Here is an 18,540-nt window from a genome sequence, read left to right as displayed (position 1 = left end):
TTCATCCCTACTGAATACCACTATTCATATATTAACAACAAAAAAAAAAAAAATCCATAAAATATCAAAACAAACTCATATCAGCATCCACAATAGTAACAAATAGTAAGGAACCTCAGGAACCAATAAGGATTCTGCCATTCTCACACAGCAGACCTCCTTGCTAACCTTACCCATCTTTGGACAGAAGCCATGGAAAAATCTAGAGAATCTTATGTAGTTCTTGACATTTTCAAGGCATTTGACTGAGTCTGACATCACAGCCTTCTTTCCAACCTGCCACCTTTTGGTATCCTACCTACTCCTTGTGAGTGGACTATCAGTTTTCCCTGATCGTTCATGGCATGTCATCATAGATTGTTCCCTCTCATTTTTCCCCATCAATGCTTCAGTATTCAAGGCTTTGTGTTTTCACCTACACTCTTTCTCCTATACATGAATGATCTTCTCTTACTAACATCCAAATTCTATTTACTGAGTTTCTAAACATTTCTTATGAACTCAGCCACTTTATATCCCAAATCTTAGAATACTGTTTTCTCATCTGAGGTGGTGCACCAAAAATTTCCTTCAGAATGTTAGACTGTTTCCAGAAGAGCTACTCACTTAATAGATGACCCTTCTCTCAGTGACTCCCTCCAACTGCCTTTCCACAGATGCTCTGCTTCTACATTACATCTATTCTACATGTATTTCCATGGATGCTGCTCCACTGAACTGGCTGCCACTATTCCTCTGCTTCTATCTCACATTTTGACCAATTGACCAGCAGGTAGTTGCTGGTCAATTCATATACCATTCAGCTCCACACACACAATGAACCAACTTCTTGGCCTCTTCCTTCATTTCATATACCTCTGCCCCGTGGAATAGTCTTTTCCATTACATTTTGCTCAATGTATACAACCTAAAATGCATCAAGAAACACACGAACAGATTCATTCTTCTCTAATCACCTACCTGCAGATGACAGTGTCATGTTATAGGTCTTGAGACCTCGTGTGTGTGGAAATGGTAAAGAAATGTGCATTATCTAACTATTATATGAGAAAGAATTACTTATTTTCATTTGCATTACATCACTTTTCTCTTCCTTTAAACTACATACAATGTACATAGATATGTTTTTCTCAGGAAATGAAATTGTCAATTTAAATAATAACTACATTTTATTAATAATTAGATAATGACTTACTATGTCATTTGCATATCCAGGCACCATGTTTTCAACTGATGAAGCTGACTGCTGTCTTGATTCTATATAATAAATTAAATAGCATTATATGAATATAAATATATAATGTCTAAAAATACTAAACTAGTGAATATTAGTATTTTTAAAAAAGAAAAAAAAGTAAATAATACCTTCAAAGAAAGAAATTCTTTATTTCTTTCTTTTCTTATTTTATTCATTTATTATTAATGTTTTTTCTTTACTCTATTTAAATATTCTGCCACTTATCTAGGCTCCTTACTAAATTATTTTATTTGTGCTTAATATATGTTTGGGATGGTTAAGAATGCAAATACTTTATCTACCTTAACATCTGCTTAGGATGGCACTAAGATACACACATTAAGAGGCATTAATGGTTACAGAAAAAAAATGCTTTGCTACATGCTACACCTTTCATGAATACTTAGAACAGATTATTATTAGGCAGGTATCTCCTTGGAGTCAGAGGACTCATCATAGGAGGCCAACACTAACCATTATTGACACAATGCCTATCATACCTTTCCTAAAATTTGTTCACCAACTGTTTCTGACAACCTATTCCTTCATTCACTACAAGATTTTGTTTGTTTTTTCATCTCAAGGTGCAAAACTTTACATGTTGATATACTAAATGATATATTACCCTTGGCCCAAACTATCAGTCTATTAGTTCATCCTGCAGGATCTCCACATCACCTTCATTAACTACTGCTCTCCTAGTTTAATACCATAAGCAAATAACTGGATTTCCCTCCCCCTAATCAATCCCAATATAATTACCGCAGTTAGTACAAACCAACTGCGGCCTATTCCTTCACTCACTACAAGATGTTGTTTGTTTGTTTTTCCATCTCAAGGTGCAAAACTTTACATGCTGATATACTAAATTGGCAGCCATTACCCTTGGCCCAAACTATCAGTCTATTAGTTCATCCTGCAGGATCTCCACATCACCTTCATTAACTACTGCTCTCCTAGTTTAATACCATAAGCAAATAACTGGATTTCCCTCCCCCTAATCAATCCCAATATAATTAATGTACAAACTGAACTGCAGCAGTTTAAGTATAGAGCACTACTGGACACTGCTGGTCACTCGCCTTCTCTTTGATTTAATTCCATCATAATTCTCTAATGTTTGTTCATCAGCCACCCTCTTAACCATGTCACCAGTTTCATATCCATTCCATTTACTCTAACTTAAGTAATAGGATTCCTTGCAATATCATGTATGTCATATGCATTTGCAAATTGCAACAAATATCATTATAGAAAGTGAGTAAATTACTAAGACAAGACATACCCCACACTCCTTCACAAAACCACACAGTTTCCCAATAGAATATCATATTCTTCTCGATCCAATCCCGAACCCCATCTTAATCCAACTTTTCCAACACCTTAATCACCACTGATGGATTATTAACTGGTCTATAATTTCCATCTCTGTCTTGAAGAATCCTTCATAACAGGACTATCACGCCCTCTTTCCATTCCTTTGGAACTCTGCCACATGGATTAATATCACATCCAACTGCAAGGCTATATTCACAATGAGATTTCTTAATATCCTAAACACCAATTATCTACTTCTGTTTCCAGATCACAGATCACTATCACATCAGTCACCTTATTATTTCAGCCTGGATGACACACACACACTTGCAAATTCATCACTAAGCACTTCAACTATATCTTCGGTTTCTGTCACTTCCCTATCAGGGATTCATTTATCAATATTACTATTATTATTGCACAGGCGCCTCCTTGGAGTCCTGAGATTCATCATGGGAGACCCAAACTATCAACACAATATCTATCACACCTCTTCTTGAACCATTAACAGACATAGCACTTACAACTGGCTCAGGCATCCCATTCCATTCATTCACCACTCTCCAAGCAACAAATCTAGTCCTCATGCTAACCACACTCTTACCCAACTTCCAGGGATGACGGGGATGACCTCTTATTCTGCCCCTGCTAGTCAAGTAATGAAACATTTTTCGCTGCAATCTTATAAAATCCTATAACTTAAATGTTTCTATCATATGCCTTGCAATTTATGTCTCTTAAGTCATCATCAAATTCCTGACATGTACCCTCAAGGGGTGTACACAATATGATAGTACTACGTTAAGGGGATAAAAATCCCTTATTGTTTTTCAGCCAGTAAGCGAAACTAAGATCGAAAACTACGATCTGAACGTTTCATGCCGACGAACTGTCGGCGGATCCAAGCGTAAGTGACCACTTGGTAGTGCCACACCACGGCAACTCCTTTGCAACGAGTGAAAAACAATAAGGGATTTTTATTCCCTTAACTTATCAACCTCGCCAGGAAAAAAATAGCCGTTTGGCTTTTCATCTTAGTTATATGTTATAATATAATATAGTGACACACCTTTCTGGCAATCGTACAGCAAAAGTATGTAAGTTCTTTTCACTTAAACTCTGATATTCTAGGTCTAGCTACTCACTGATGAGACTACAAAAAAGGTTGAAACTGGTCTGGGTAGTGACCTCTCCTCATAATGTAAAACAGTACTACATCTCCTAAGAGCTGTGTGTTTTTACATTATGAGAAAATATCAAGAATAGTGAGGGATCTTGCTCCACCTTTGCAACGAGTTGCCGTGGTGTGGCACTACCAAGTGGTCACTTACGCTTCGATCCGCCGACAATTCGTCGGCATGAAACGTTCAGATCGTAGTTTTCGATCTTAGTTTCTCTTACTGGCTGAAAAACAATAAGGTATTTTTATCCCCTTAACTTATCAACCTCGGCAGGAAAAAAATAGACGTCGGCTTTTCATCTTATGATAGTACTACATGAAAAATTTACATCATTACTAACTTCCTATCTACAATTTTCCTCCAAAACAGTCTCTTACTTCTCAAGACTCCAACATTATGCCAGCAAAGGTTGGTCGATTGGTAGAGCATCTGCTACTAATGGCTCAGTTAAGTAAGTATGAGTGCGGTTAGTAGTTGAAAGGGGGCCGATCGTTCGATGCTGTTGGCACACTCTCCCTCGATGAGTATTTGGACTCCCTGGAGGTGTCAAATAATAATAATTATTATTATCAGATCTTATATTTCTATCATCTAAGGCACTTTGTACTGTATCAATCCACCTATATCTTGGTCTTCCTCTGAGTCGTTTTCCTGCCAAACTGGCAGAGAACACTTGTTTTGCTAATCTTTCCTCGCCCATTCTGTTTAAGTGACCATACCACCTGAGATTAGCTCTGCTAAACGCATTCCTGGATGCTGACAATCTCAAGTTCTTTCCTAATATCCTCGTTTTTAATATGATATTGCCATTGATGCCATCTGTTAACGCCTCTAATCTTTCTCGGGACTCTCATATCTGCGGTCTCTAGTCTTTGATCAAGTGTTTTACTTCTGACCCAGCTCTCAGATCCAAGTTAAAACTGGTTTGAACACTGTCTTTTATAACACTAAAGCTAATTTAGTGTTCCAACTAATTTCTCTCTTATTCCATATGAATTTATTCAGTTGACTACTTACCATACCAGCTTTATTGATTCTGTTGTCTATTTCCATATTTAATTTATCGTCTTTGGTAAAAATCGTGCCTAAATAGCTGAAATGTTTCATTTGTTCCACAGATTCCCCGTTCACAACACAGTTGACACTTTCAACAATTGTACCTATTTTCATTGTCTTTGTCTTTTTAATGCTGACCTTCATACGATATCTATTACAAACAGTTATTCAATTTAGTCAGGGAATCTTGCAAACTTGTAGCCGATTTATTTAGAAGTATAACATCGTCTGCATAAAGCAAAGAGCTGACATTAACATCTCCAATTCTGATATCATGTTTAATGCCACTTTCCTTCATAATGTGATCCATATAGATAATGAATAACAGAGGGGATAATGTACATCCTTGTCTCACACCAGATTTAACATTAAACCATCTTCCTGTACTTCCTTCAATTCTAACTGCTGACTTACAACTCAAATAAAGACTAAGTATTGCTTGATATAATGCCTCATTGACACCATATAACTGTAGTGTATTGAATAGCTTCTCTCTTGGCACCTTGTCATATGCCTTTTCCAGATCAACAAAACTTAAATACAGATCTTTGTTATATTCCCATTCTTTCTCCACTATTTGTCGTAAAGTGAAGATCTGATCCTGACAGCCTCTTTTTGGCCTGAATCCAGCTTGTTCTTCATCAAGCTTTTCTTCCAAAATTCTTCTCAACCGTTTCTCAAGTATACTTGCATAGATCTTGCCAGGAACACTCAGTAGGGAAACACCTCTGTAATTCTCACATTGAGTTTTATTCCCCTTTTTATATATGGGTATTATTAGAGCTCTACTCCAATCATCGGGAATTCGTCCGTCTGTTCAGGCTTTCTGAACTATGCAGTGCAGCCACTGTAAGACTTCAATACCACCATAAAGACAAAGTATTGCTTGATATAATTGTAGCATTTCTGGTCGAATATCATCTACTCCTGCTGCCTTTCCACATCTCAGACTTTTGATGGCTTTTTTCTACTTAAAGTATGGATATGTATTCCTGATTGCATGCCTGGTCAGTGTTTTTTTTATCACTGTGTTGTCATCACGGCTAGTTTCATTTAGAAATTTTTTTCGAAGTAATTACTCCATACTTCAAGGATATCTTTTTCTCCAGTTTTCATATCACCGTTATCATCTAATTCCTTTTAAAACACTTTCTTCCATTTCTGAGCTTCTTCAACAACCTCCAGAATATCTTGCCACCTTCTTGATATTTATTTTTTATGTGCTTACCAAAGTTTTCCCATGACTTGTTTAGCTAGTTATATACTGTTTAGCTTTCTTACATTTGTCTCTGTATTCTCTAAGAGCACAAACTGACTTATTTGCCAGGAACCTTTGATATGCTTTCTTCTTTTCCTTCACTGCCTCTTTAAATTCCTGCACCATGGCATTCTGATTTTTCTACCCTTGGAGACAACCTCACCACATGCCTCTCTGACTGAGTCTATCAATGTTTTCTTCAGGGCTTGCAACTGAATCTCCAAGGTTTGCTGTCTCTTCTGAAAATCTTTAATTTTTTCTTGAATAATGGTTGTGTATTTTAGTCTACAGTTCACATCTGAGAGCTGTTCAACTTTTATTTGCTTTAAAACTTTTTAAGTGTTCTTCTTTTCAATATGAAATTCAGTTTTATCCTGCTCAAGACCAAATGGTGATCACTTCAATTTCAAATCCTTTGTAAACTCTAGTGTCTTGCACCAGAGAGAAAACATCACTATCAACAATGACATGGTCAATGAGACTTTTCTTAATTCCTTGCCTCTTCTCTCCATGTGAATTTGTGCACATTTTTATGGTGGAACATGGTGTTAGTAATAACCAGTCCATGTTCTGACAGAAATCCAACAGGTATTTGCCATTATTATTAGCTTTGCTCTTTTCTCCAAATTTTCCCAAAATATTTTTGTATGTCTGACAATCATTTCCTACTCTGCTATTTAAATCTCCCAACCAGGACCGACTTTTCTTTTTTCATTGTGTCAGTTGCTTTTTCTAAAGCATCAAAAAATTCCTCCACTTTTACCTTAGTAGAATCTTCTGTGGGACCATAGGCACAAATAAGTTTCATTGTCCAATTCCCCATTCTGATATTAGTCTCACATAAAAATTATTTGACTTTGCCTGGCACTTCCTGGTCTATAGCAGCAAAAAATTTTACATTGTCTTACAGCTTCAATTTCACACCATATTAATTCAAAACAACTGACTGCCATATGCCCAATTGTCTTCTATTCACACTGGATGCAACTTATCTACTATCATCAGCATTACCCCACCATATCCTTCCTGAAAATACTAAATCCATCGCATTCTATCCCTGTACCTATGTCATTTGCTGTTAGCCAAGTCTCACTAATGCCTATAACTTCTGGCAAGAGCGCACCTTAAGCCCCCAACCACCTTTATATCCTGAATTGACTTCCCATTCGATACTGTTGCCTAAGAGACTAGATTCTGCATTTCTCCAAAATCTGTTTCCCTGTTGCTGAAATAAATTAATATTAATTAGAATGCAGAAAAGGAAAGGTGATAGAATTGATTGTTTTGGCAGGAACCAATAACGCAAGAAGTATTGTATGAGGGAGAATGTAAAAAGAGTTACTGGAAGAATCAAAAAAGAAGAGCAAGAAGGTGAAGTTTACGAGTCTGCTACCATGCTATGATATAGCTAAACTGAGAAGGAGGGCAAGATAGGTAATGAATCAATATGCAGGTTGTGCAGAAGGAATGACAGCCTGAGTTCGATGGACAGAAATACTTGTACAATGCTGTTGGTCTGCACTGAAATAGATTTAGAGTTAGGTATCTAGATAACTTTATTTACTGAGATTGTGGAAGCACAAAGTCAGGAAAACTAAAGAAATTAGGGCAGATGCAGACGAATTTGTGTGAAGATACCCATGAAGTAAATGAGTGTGAATGAACACACACATTCATCTGCATCTGCCCTAATTTCTTTAGTTTTCCTGACTTTGTGCTTCCACAATCTCAGTGAATAAAGTTCTCTAGATACCTAACTCTAAATCTATTTCAGTGCAGACCAACAGCATTATACAAGTATTTATGTCCATCAAACTCAGGCTGTCATTCCTTCTGCACAACCTGCATATTGATTCATTACCTATCATTGCCCTCCTTCTCAGTTTAGCTATATCATAGCATGGTAGCAGACTCGTAAACTTCACCTTCTTGCTCTTCTTTTTTGATTCTTCCAGTAACTCTTTTTACATTCTCCCTCATACAATACTTCTTGCGTTATTGGTTCCTGCCAAAACAATCAATTCTATCAACTTTCCTTTTCTGCATTCTAATTAATATTAATTTATTTCAGCAACAGGGAAACAGATTTTGGAGTACTTCACTTTTTGTGAAGTACTCCCCTTATCATAAATTTCTGTAAAAAATTATCTGCTTACACTCTTTCTCTCATTTATTATTACAATTTTCTTTTTGGTTTCGGACTGGTTGCTTTTTGTTGTTCTCGGTTCAACTGATTTCCTGCTGTTTCTGAAGCCTTTCATTCTCATGCCAAGTTGTGTGAAGGACTACATGCAAACACACTGCTTCTTTATTCAGGTTTTCTACATTGTCTTGAACTTCTGCCAAAATACTTTCGTAGTATCATCAATATTTACATTTTTTGGTCTACTATTAATACTCTCTACTCTATTATCATGTAATTTGTTCTCTCAACATTCACTTTCAAAACATTTATTACACACTTGCTCATCAGTTTCACTATCCTTCCACAAATCTTTCAACTTTCATGATGAGTACATTTCACAATTTTTAGGATGGACAAAATCACACAAATTTAGCTAATTCAACAATGACATCTTGGCTGCAATTGTTCTGCTATGTATAGGTGCCATACCAACAATGTATATAGTTTAAGGAAATATACATGTTTTGCTTACGATTAAATAACTCAGCCTATCTTGCACACTTAGAAAACAAATAAATACAATAAATTAACTCAGTATCGTTAGCAAAAATTTGAAAAAATTACTTATCTTTCTACAGTGTTATCAATCGACGTCAATTACCAATTTAATTTAATTTAATTTTTTTTATGTTAACATCAAATTTATCATTCCACAATCACTCTTCTTTGGAATTTCCTTTGTCCTGCACAGCTAATTTCCTCTCATAATCTGATTTTGCCTTTCTCATATTCTTGTAATTAAAACATTAATTTCTACATATTTATATAAGAAAAAACAATACCAAAACAATCAACCAGCAATACATCCAGGTTGATTTTGAATATTACACAAACTATCTTACCCATAGAGATTCAAGAAATCCTTCTTTTATGGATCTGTCAATGTCACAGTCATATAGTAACTGAAAAAAAAAATATATATAAATAAATAAATGAAGATACAGAACATGAAATTGCATTCATTTAGCTGTTTTGTAGCTATTCTAATTAGAGTGCAAGATAGCTTTACTCTAAATAATCATATAATAAATGATGAATGAATACATACATACATTCCTTTATATGTAGAAAATCTGGGGAGGAGCATTATGTTAACATCTATAGGCATATACATGCAGCAGTAAAAGGTAATTAGATACATAAAGATGATGGACACAAACAATGTAAAGCAAGATAAGACAAAGGAGTAATCAAATTCCTTTTACAAAAGATATTATGGTAAAAATTACACATTGCAAAGTTTTGTTTAAAAAAAATTCTGTAAGTCACGATGAAAGAAACCTTGAAAAATCTTTTTCTTTTTGAAAGTGTCTCCATTTGTCAGCAGCTGCCTATTCTCAGCTCAGCTTGCATGATTCCTCCAGTCCTCATCCTGTTCTGTTTGAGGTGGAAGAGACCTCCCAGTGACAGTACTCGTACTCTTCATTCTTTCTCTTTGCTTTGCCTCCCATATTCTTCTTCTGAACCCTTTTTTGCTATCCTTTCTTCCAGGCCACCATCACTGGGATCCAATGCTGTGCCACCACGTTTACTGTGCAGTGAGACCCATGGACATCTGGAAAGGGAGATCCACTACTTTGGCCTCTGCTTCAGCAGGATGGGCAGTCCTGGATGGCCAGGATCAATCTGCTGGTGTTCTTGCCTGCAAGGGTTAATGATGTTGCAGTAAGTCTCACCTCATGGTCTGGGATCAGGATCCAAGGCTTGCTGTGGTGCTGGTATAGCATCTGGGGTAGCCCTGGTGGTCCTGCTCCTGAGCACAGTTTGCTTGCCAATCAGTGAGTGGGAAACCCTGGCGCTGAACCAAAACCCCCCTGATCATGAATTCTCAATCCTCAAAACGTTTCAGGGGCTTATCAAAATCCCAAACAAGTACTGATACCTAGATACAGCATTTGGTAACAGAAGAAAGAAACAAAAGCCATATGATACTATATATAAATGTACCATTTCTGATTATCCATGCAACAAGTGAAAATCAAATAGGGAAAATGTCATCCTTCTTTATTCAAAAGGGTTTAGAAAGACTAATAGTATCTTCCAGAACTGTTAAGAAATGACATTCTGGTGATATCCTTGTGGAAACACTCAGAAAAACTACTTAGAGCAACATCCATGTGTGTGAAATACCAGTGCCAGTAACACTTCATAAAACACAATTCTTGTAGAGTGATATCAGAATGGGATCTCTTTGATGTTCAAGGTGCATCATGATATGTAGGGATAGTCACCTAGTTCCATCTAGGAACTAGGAATCATCCTTACTTTTGGTACACCTCCAACATCTGTAAAAGCAGGGTATCTCAACTGTTTGGTTAGATTGTACATCCCTAATCCACTAAGATGCTTTAAATGTCATAAATATGGGAATGCCCAAATTGCCTGTCATGTCTCTACCACCTGTGCCCAAAATGTAGTATATAGCATGATAACAAATCTTGCTCAGCAAAACAAGCTAAATGTATCAACTGTCATGGGGATCATCCAGCTTACTCCCATGCATGTCAGAAGTAGAAAGAAGAAAAAGAAGTACAAAAAGTTAAAACAGAACAAAATACATCATATAAGGATGCAAAAAGGAAGTTAACCACAACTATACATGTTATGAGATCCTCTTATGCTGAGAAGATGGGCAGCTAAGAAAATGTCAGCAGCAGCATCTCAAACATTCATGTCTATTCCACCATACCAGAACTTTATGATCGCAAGTGCTTTTCTGTTGAGTGCAACAATCACATCAATCTTACTCCAGAGACAACTCCAAAAATGGTTCCATTCAATGAGAACCCACTTGTCAAAAAAATTATAGCAAGGATATTACTTTTTCTACCAGTGGGTTTGAGCCATACTATCAGCCATTTGTTAAAGAGGAATAGGTTGGTTTAGAAACTTTATAAGAGATGCACTCCTGAATTCAGAACACCTAGTTTCAATTTTCTTTGAGATGCAAAAAGCTTATGAAACAGCCTGGAGATATGGTATATTAAAAAAGCTCTATAACCTTGATCTCAGAGCACACCTTTCTGTATTTATTAAAAACTCTCTCCAGGCAAGATTTCCAAGTCATAGTGGGAAGTAAGTTATCTCGGCCATATCAAGAACAGGGTGTTCCCAAGGACAAGTGTGACACTTTTTGCTATCAAAGTTAACTCAATCACTGAACAGCTTCCTCCCACTGTAGGCAATGCTCTGCATTTTGATGACTTCACAATTTACTGTCATTCTCATAACTGAGAGTAACTGAAAGACAACTTCAGAAAGCAATTGATCGTGTTTCTCTATGGGCTCTTAGTAATGAGTTCAAGTTTTCAGCAGAAAAAAGTGTCTGTGTACACTTATTAAGAATGAGACCAACTGTTATTCCAATGGGGTGCAGATCAATCTTCATTGCTTCATCTTTATTGTTTGCTTATATGTTCAAAGCTGAATTTATGGTTTCAAAGTCTATGGTTCTGCAAGGCAGAATAACCTGCAATGGTTGGATCCCATTAATCATCAGGCATATGAATAGCTACTGGTGCCTTTAGAACACTGCCCCCCCCCCCTCTTCAAAGTCAATGTTACAGCAACTGAACTGGCTCTATCACTTAGATGGAAGCGGTTGTCTCTTAATTATATCATAAAGTCTCCTTCAGATCATCCTACATAGACTAGTCTCTTTTCTTTACATTGGGAAGCTCAATATCACACAGGTCAGACTGTCATATGTCATTTTAGTATGCATGTTACGGAGTTATGGAAACTGTTGGCATGATGCTGACAACATTACCTGCACCAAACATCATAACAGCAATCCTCCATGGCAGGTTTGCACTCCATCCTGCAACCTCTCACTTTGTCAACTACAAAAGTCTTATACAACATCTGTCTACCTTCAATTGTTTAATGCACATAGAGCAACCCACTCTAGTTACTTGCCCATCTAAACTGATGGTTCAAGAGCAGAGATCTCTGTTGGTTGTGCTGCTGTGTTTCTGATTTTACTATCTCCAACCAAGATCCCACTTGAATGCAGTAATTATACAGCAGAACTACATGCCATTCAGCTTGTATACTTGTTTCTAGCATGTAAAAGAGAACCGCTACCAAAAGTGTGTAATGATACAGAGTTCTTTGCATGCTATCTCCTTTCCTATGTATAATACACATCCAGTGCTTTGTAAGGTGTAACCATTTATACAAAATGAAGATGCTTCATTTTGATTTTTGGTTGTGCGAGATTCCCAACCACACTGGAATTAAGGGAAATGAGACTGCAGATGCTAGATCAGCTCATACTTTTTTGACGCACTGTTTAACAGTACTATATACAGACTACAGATGCTTTATAAGATCAAAACTAATTGTCCAATGGCAGGAAGCATTCACAAACAAATTAAATGACATTAAATCCAAAATTAAGTATTGGCATTCTAGTTAACACAGAAAGAGAAGAGAGGAAGTTGTTCTTGCTAGGCTCTGTATAGGTCGTAATCATCTTATACACTGTTATTTACTGAGGGCTGATGACACACCTGTGTGTGAAAACATACGTTTTACTATTTATCATATTCTAGTGGAGTGCCAGCACTTTACATGAGACAGGAATGAAATATTTAGTTATCTAGCCAAGCCATATACACTCAGGCAGATGTTATCAGACTCAGACAAACTGCATGATGTTTTTAACCTTAGCAAAGAATTAATTTGTACAAATGCATTTGACTGTTTTATGTATTGTTAATTGCCCAATCAGCAATAACCACTGACCTGTAAACTTTGCTGTTCTTGCATTAATAAACCATAAACCAACCAATCTCATCCTTTAAGTCTCTTTTCTTCATCACTTGCATAATCATTCTTTCCACATAGCTCTTGGCTTTCTTCTTTTTCTCCTTACAGGAAGTGACCAGTTCATAATTCTCAATCAGCATCGTTCTCTGGATGTTTCCACACCAACTTCAAAGCTTTCATACTTTCAAAGGAATCCACTTCCACAGCTTATTTCCTCTCGCTGTTAGTGAGGGTCCAACACTCACATCCATAGATCATTATACTCCATAAACACATATGATCCCACTATAGTTCTAATAGCAGCTTGTGCATGGCCTGTTCAAAATCCATGTCCAGTTCACACTGGATGGACTTATCCATCTTGGAGCCAAGATATTTCGAGGCATCCATGGATGATTCCCATTTCTAACTCACAATCTGTTGCACTATCATCTCCAAATACTAGGTGGTCCGTTTTTAACAGACTGACTTTCAGGCCCCAACATTTATATGTATCCATATCCTTATCCTGTGAGAGAATCACTCGATCATCAGTGAAAAGAAGAAAATGTAGGATTGTTCTCCTATGAGTACATCCATTCCATGCCATTTGTTTCAGTTGATGTACAGAACTCCGCATTCAATGTGTCAGCCAACAAATAGCGGTTTTTACATATTATCTTTCGTAGCACCATATGGTCAAGTTTGGTGAGTGTGGTGGATTGGTCACTGCGAGTAGCAATTGCACCCGATTCCCTGTGCTTCCATTTCAGTATGGTATCATTGACTGTTGACCTGGGATGGCCTAATTTCTCAACAATTCACTGAACAGATAGGTCTGCAACATCCTATCACAATGCCTTTTTAAAATTCCATCAGTTCCCTTCTCGCAGCCATTTCATCCGGACACAGTTGCACTGACTTGGAAGCATCATATTCCTCCAATTAATACTGACTAGAAACACGTGACTCATTTACATGGCACAATGCAACTGGCCCATGGGAGCATCTGTTGGCTTCTATCTAAGAAATGAATTTACAGGTCCTGACAATTGTCAGGACCTGTAAATACTTTACTACCACCATGCTTATCTCAATTACCATTCCATTCTTTGATGCCTAAGAAGCTCACATCACCTACTCTAATGTTATCTCAAATGTCCTTTCTCTCAACAATAGCCCTCTCGTCTCATTGACATTCCATCCTATCCTCAAATAATAAACCTTTGTAATATATTTTAAAATCTTGAAGGGAAACGATATTAAGTCCTACTCAAGATGCATAAGGGCTTGTACCTGTTGCACAAATAACTAAGCCTCGGAAGCATAACTATATCCCACTATTTGTTCCAATTTCACTGCCCTTTCTTTTACACACACTTCTTTAGCCTTAATCACCATTTTTCTCACTTGTCTCTTAATACTGTTGTACTCTTCTTTATGAAGGGTCTTACTGCCTTAACCATCTCTTATATGCCTCTCCTTTTTTTTCTGTCTTCTCCTTCACTTGTTGAGTTATTAATTCTATATTGTCACCTCTTACTTTCTCTTCCAAGAGCCTCTTCAGCACCTTGTGCACATTCCTTTAAATGGTGATACAACTGATTCAAAGCCCTCTCTGGTTAAATTTGATTTCTGCTCAAGACAGTCTATATGGCGTGCTTAAGGGTCAAAGCTGTATAACTGAGAGGAGACCTCCACATAGCCTTTAAAGGAATGCGGAGAACTGACCAGGGCTTCTGACCTAATGTCAAATCCTCACCTTCTCGTGGTGCACCCTGTTGTCCAATCTACTTTGATACTGAACGAACGAGGATGGGCTGGCAATTTGGGATTTAGCCGACCAAATTGTATTCTTATTGGTTAAACCAAAATAAAAAATGATGGTACAACATGACAAAATTTCATGCCGGCTGGGGCATCGCCCAGTTAAACAAGGCCTCCGTTGTATTCGCCAGGGAACCAGGGCGAACAGCGAAAAGTCAGCTACTGGAACAAATCTGAAAACAAACCCCAACTCAACATCACCAGAGTTAAAGATCGGTACTATCAACGTAAGAAGCCTGAATGGCAAAGAAATGGAGCTAGCTGAGGAATTAGATAAGTACCAGATCGACATAATAGGGGTGACTGAAACAAAAAAGACCAAAACTGGCGAGATCTTTCTGAGCAATAAATACAAAATGTTATATTCAGGCAATGACAATCAAGGCAAAGAAGGAGTAGCCATAGTATTCAACACAAAATACGAGGCTAATCTTCTTGAATGGCAGTCGGTCTCGAGTAGAGTAATGTGAGCAAATATGAGAATGGGAAACTGGACAACGAGACTTATTTGTGCCTATGTTCCCACTTCTACCTTAGTAGAAGTGGAGGAATTTTTTGAGGCTTTAGAAAAAGCAACTGACACAATGAAAAATTGGTCCTTGTTGGGGATCTAAATAGCAGAGTAGGAAATGATTGTGAGACATACAAAAATATTTTGGGAAAATTTGGAGAAAAGAGCAAAGCTAATAATAATGGCAAATATCTGTTGGATTTCTGCTCAGGACATGGACTGGTTATTACTAACACCATGTTGCAACATAAAAATGTGCACAAATTCACATGGAGAGAAGAGGCTAGGAATAAGAAAAGTATCATTGACTGTTATTATTGATAGTGATGTTTTCTCCCTGGTGAAGGACACCAGAGTGTACAGAGGATTTGAAATTGGAAGTGATCACTATTTAGTCTTGAGCAGGATACAATTGAATTTTATATCTAAAAGAATAACATGTAAGAAAGTTTTAAAGCGAATAACAGTTGAGCAGCTCTCAGATGTGAACTGTAGACTAAAATACAGAAAGATTATTGAAAAGAAAATGAAAGAGTTTGAGAACAGGAATCAAACCTTGGAGATTCAGTGGCAAACTCTGAAGAAAACATTGATAAAAAAAATCAGAACTCCCTGGTGGACACAGGAAGTTAAAGAGGCAGTGAAGGAAAAGAAGAAAGCATATCAAAAGTTCCTGGCAAATAAGTCAGCTTGTGCTCTTAGAGAATACAGAGACAAATGCAAGAATGCTAAACACTGTGTAAAACTAGCTAAACAAAAGTCATGGGAGGACTTTGGTAAGAATATAGAAAATAAATATCAAGAAGGTGGCAAAATATTCTGGAGGTTGTTGAAGAAGCTTAGGAATGGAGGAAACAGTGCTGTAAAAGGAATTAGAGATGATAAAGGTGACATTAAAATGGGAGAAAAAGATATCCTTGAAGTATGGAGTAATTACTTTGAAAAACTGCTAAATGAAACAAGCAGTGATGACAGCACAGTGGTAAAAAACACTGACCAGGCATGCAGTCAGGAATACATATCCATACTTGAAGTAGAAAAAGCCATCAAAGGCTTGAAATGTGAAAAGGCAGCAGGAGTAGATGATATTCGACCAGAAATGCTGAAGTATGGTGGTATAAGTCTTACAGTGGCTGCACTGCATAGTTCAGAAAGCCTGGACAGAGGGACGAATTCCCAATGATTGGAGTAGAGCTCTCATAGTACCCATATATAAAAAGGGAAATAAAACTGCATGTGAGAATTACAGAGGTATTTCCCTACTGAGTGTTCCTGGGAAGATCTATGCAAGTATACTTGAGAAACGGTTGAGAAGAATTGTAGAAGAAAAGCTTCGTGAAGAATAAGCTGGATTCAGGCCAAATAGGGAATGTCAGGATCAGATCTTCACTTTACGACAAATAGTCGAGAAAGAATGGGAATATAACAAAGATCTGTATTTAAGTTTTGTCGATTTGGAAAAGGCATATGACAAGGTGCCAAGAGAGAAGCTATTCAATATGCTGCAGTTATATGGTGTCAATGGGGCATTATATCAAGCAATACTTAGTCTTTATTTGAGTTGTAAGTCAGCAGTTAGAATTGAAGGAAGTACAGGAAGATGGTTTAATGTTAAATCTGGTGTGAGACAAGGATGTACATTATCCCCTCTGGTATTCATTATCTATATGGATCACATTATGAAGGAAAGTGGTATTAAACATGATATCAAAATTGGAGAAGTTGATGTGAGCTCTTTGCTTTATGTGGATGATGTTATACTTCTAAATAAATCTGCTACAAGTCTGCAAGATTCTCTGACTACATTGAATAGCTGTTGTAATAGATATGGTATGAAGGTCAGCAATAGAAAGACAAAGACAATGAAAATAGGCAGAATCATTGAAAATGTCAACTGTGTTGTGAATGGAGAACCTGTGAAACAAGTAAAACATTTCAGCTATTTAGGCACAATTTTTAGTGAAGATGGTAAATTAAATATAGAAATAGACAACAGAATCAGCAAAGCTGGTATGGTGGGAAGTCAATTGAATAAATTCATATGGAATAAGAGAGAAATTAGTTAGTCGGAACACTAAATTAGCTTTATACAAGACGGTGTTCAAACCAGTTTTAACTTATGAATCTGAGAGCTGGGTCAGAAGTAAAACACTTGACCAAAGACTAGAGACCACAGATATGAGAGTCCTGAGAAAGATTAGAGGCGTGAACAGATGGCATCAATGGCAATATCATATTAAAAATGAGGATATTAGGAAAGAACTTGACATTGTCAGCATCCAGGAATGCGTTAGCAGAGCTAATCTCAGGTGGTATGGTCACTTAAGCAGAATGGGTGAGGAAAGATTAGCAAAACAAGTGTTCTCTGCCAGGTTGGCAGGAAAACGACCTAGAGGAAGACCAAGATATAGGTGGATTGATACGGTACAAAATGCCTTAGACGATAGAAATATAAGATCTGATAATGTTGGAGTCTTGACAAGTAACAGACTGATTTGGAAGAAAATTGTAGATAGGAAGTTAGTAATGATGTAATTTTTTTATGTAGTACTATCATATCCTGTACACCCCTTGAGGGTACATGGCAGGAATTTGATGATGATAAATAAATAAAGTGACTAGAGCAAAACTTTCAGGGATCACAAGAACAATTTTCACATTGACCATTCATAATAGTACTATATGGTATAAACAGTGGAAAAGAACAAAAGTAATTTGAGTTAATATTTTGCTGGATTTCAAACCAGCATCTTAGAACACAAATAACGACTGAGGTAAATATAGCACTCAATGAGAAGTCAACTTAACTTCAGAGAAGTCAAGCTAAATATGGTCTTAGAATGACCATTTTCTAGATCTTAAGCACATTTCCCTAATTTCAGCCATACTTCTGAAATTAGGGAAATGTTTCAAACCTTAAAGTGACTTCTATACAACATTATTCTTCCATTTCATCCTACAGATTTCATACAGATTACTGTGAATGTAATTCTTATGTTCTTCATAGCAGATGTTGACAGATCAATCAGTATGTCCAACTAGATGAACTTTATATATTCCAGGATGCTCAAGAGGATGAGGATAAGCCTAATTTTCTTGCACATTCTAGATTGTATAAGTGTTGTCCTTTGGACAGAAAATCTTGGTAGCAAAATACAGACTTGTGCATTTTCTACTTTCCTTAAAGATATGCAAAAATATCCATAGAAGTTTTTT

At 36.9% G+C, this 18,540-nt stretch overlaps 1 protein-coding gene across 3 annotated transcripts in view; it reads right to left on the bottom strand.

Moving 5' to 3' along the window:
• Nup133 (nuclear pore complex protein Nup133) overlaps positions 1-18,540 on the bottom strand; it is a 269,882-nt gene that overhangs the window by 199,473 nt on the left and 51,869 nt on the right. For all 3 annotated transcript variants that reach the window (XM_090402314.1, XM_090402316.1, XM_090402315.1), the window contains exons 8-9: positions 9,077-9,136; positions 1,196-1,257 (exon numbers count right to left, since the gene is read on the bottom strand). In XM_090402314.1, coding sequence (XP_090258440.1) covers positions 1,196-1,257; positions 9,077-9,136 — 122 coding nt within the window. The remainder of the gene's footprint in view (positions 1-1,195; positions 1,258-9,076; positions 9,137-18,540) is intronic.

This window comes from Typopeltis vanoorti, chromosome 13 (genome assembly GCF_054136105.1).
Source record: "Typopeltis vanoorti isolate ZY-2024b chromosome 13, IOZ_Tvanoo_1.0, whole genome shotgun sequence".
NCBI lineage: Eukaryota > Metazoa > Arthropoda > Arachnida > Uropygi > Thelyphonidae > Typopeltis > Typopeltis vanoorti.
Note: the sequence above shows the minus strand (reverse complement) of the source record. Positions and strands in the feature narration are given on the sequence as shown.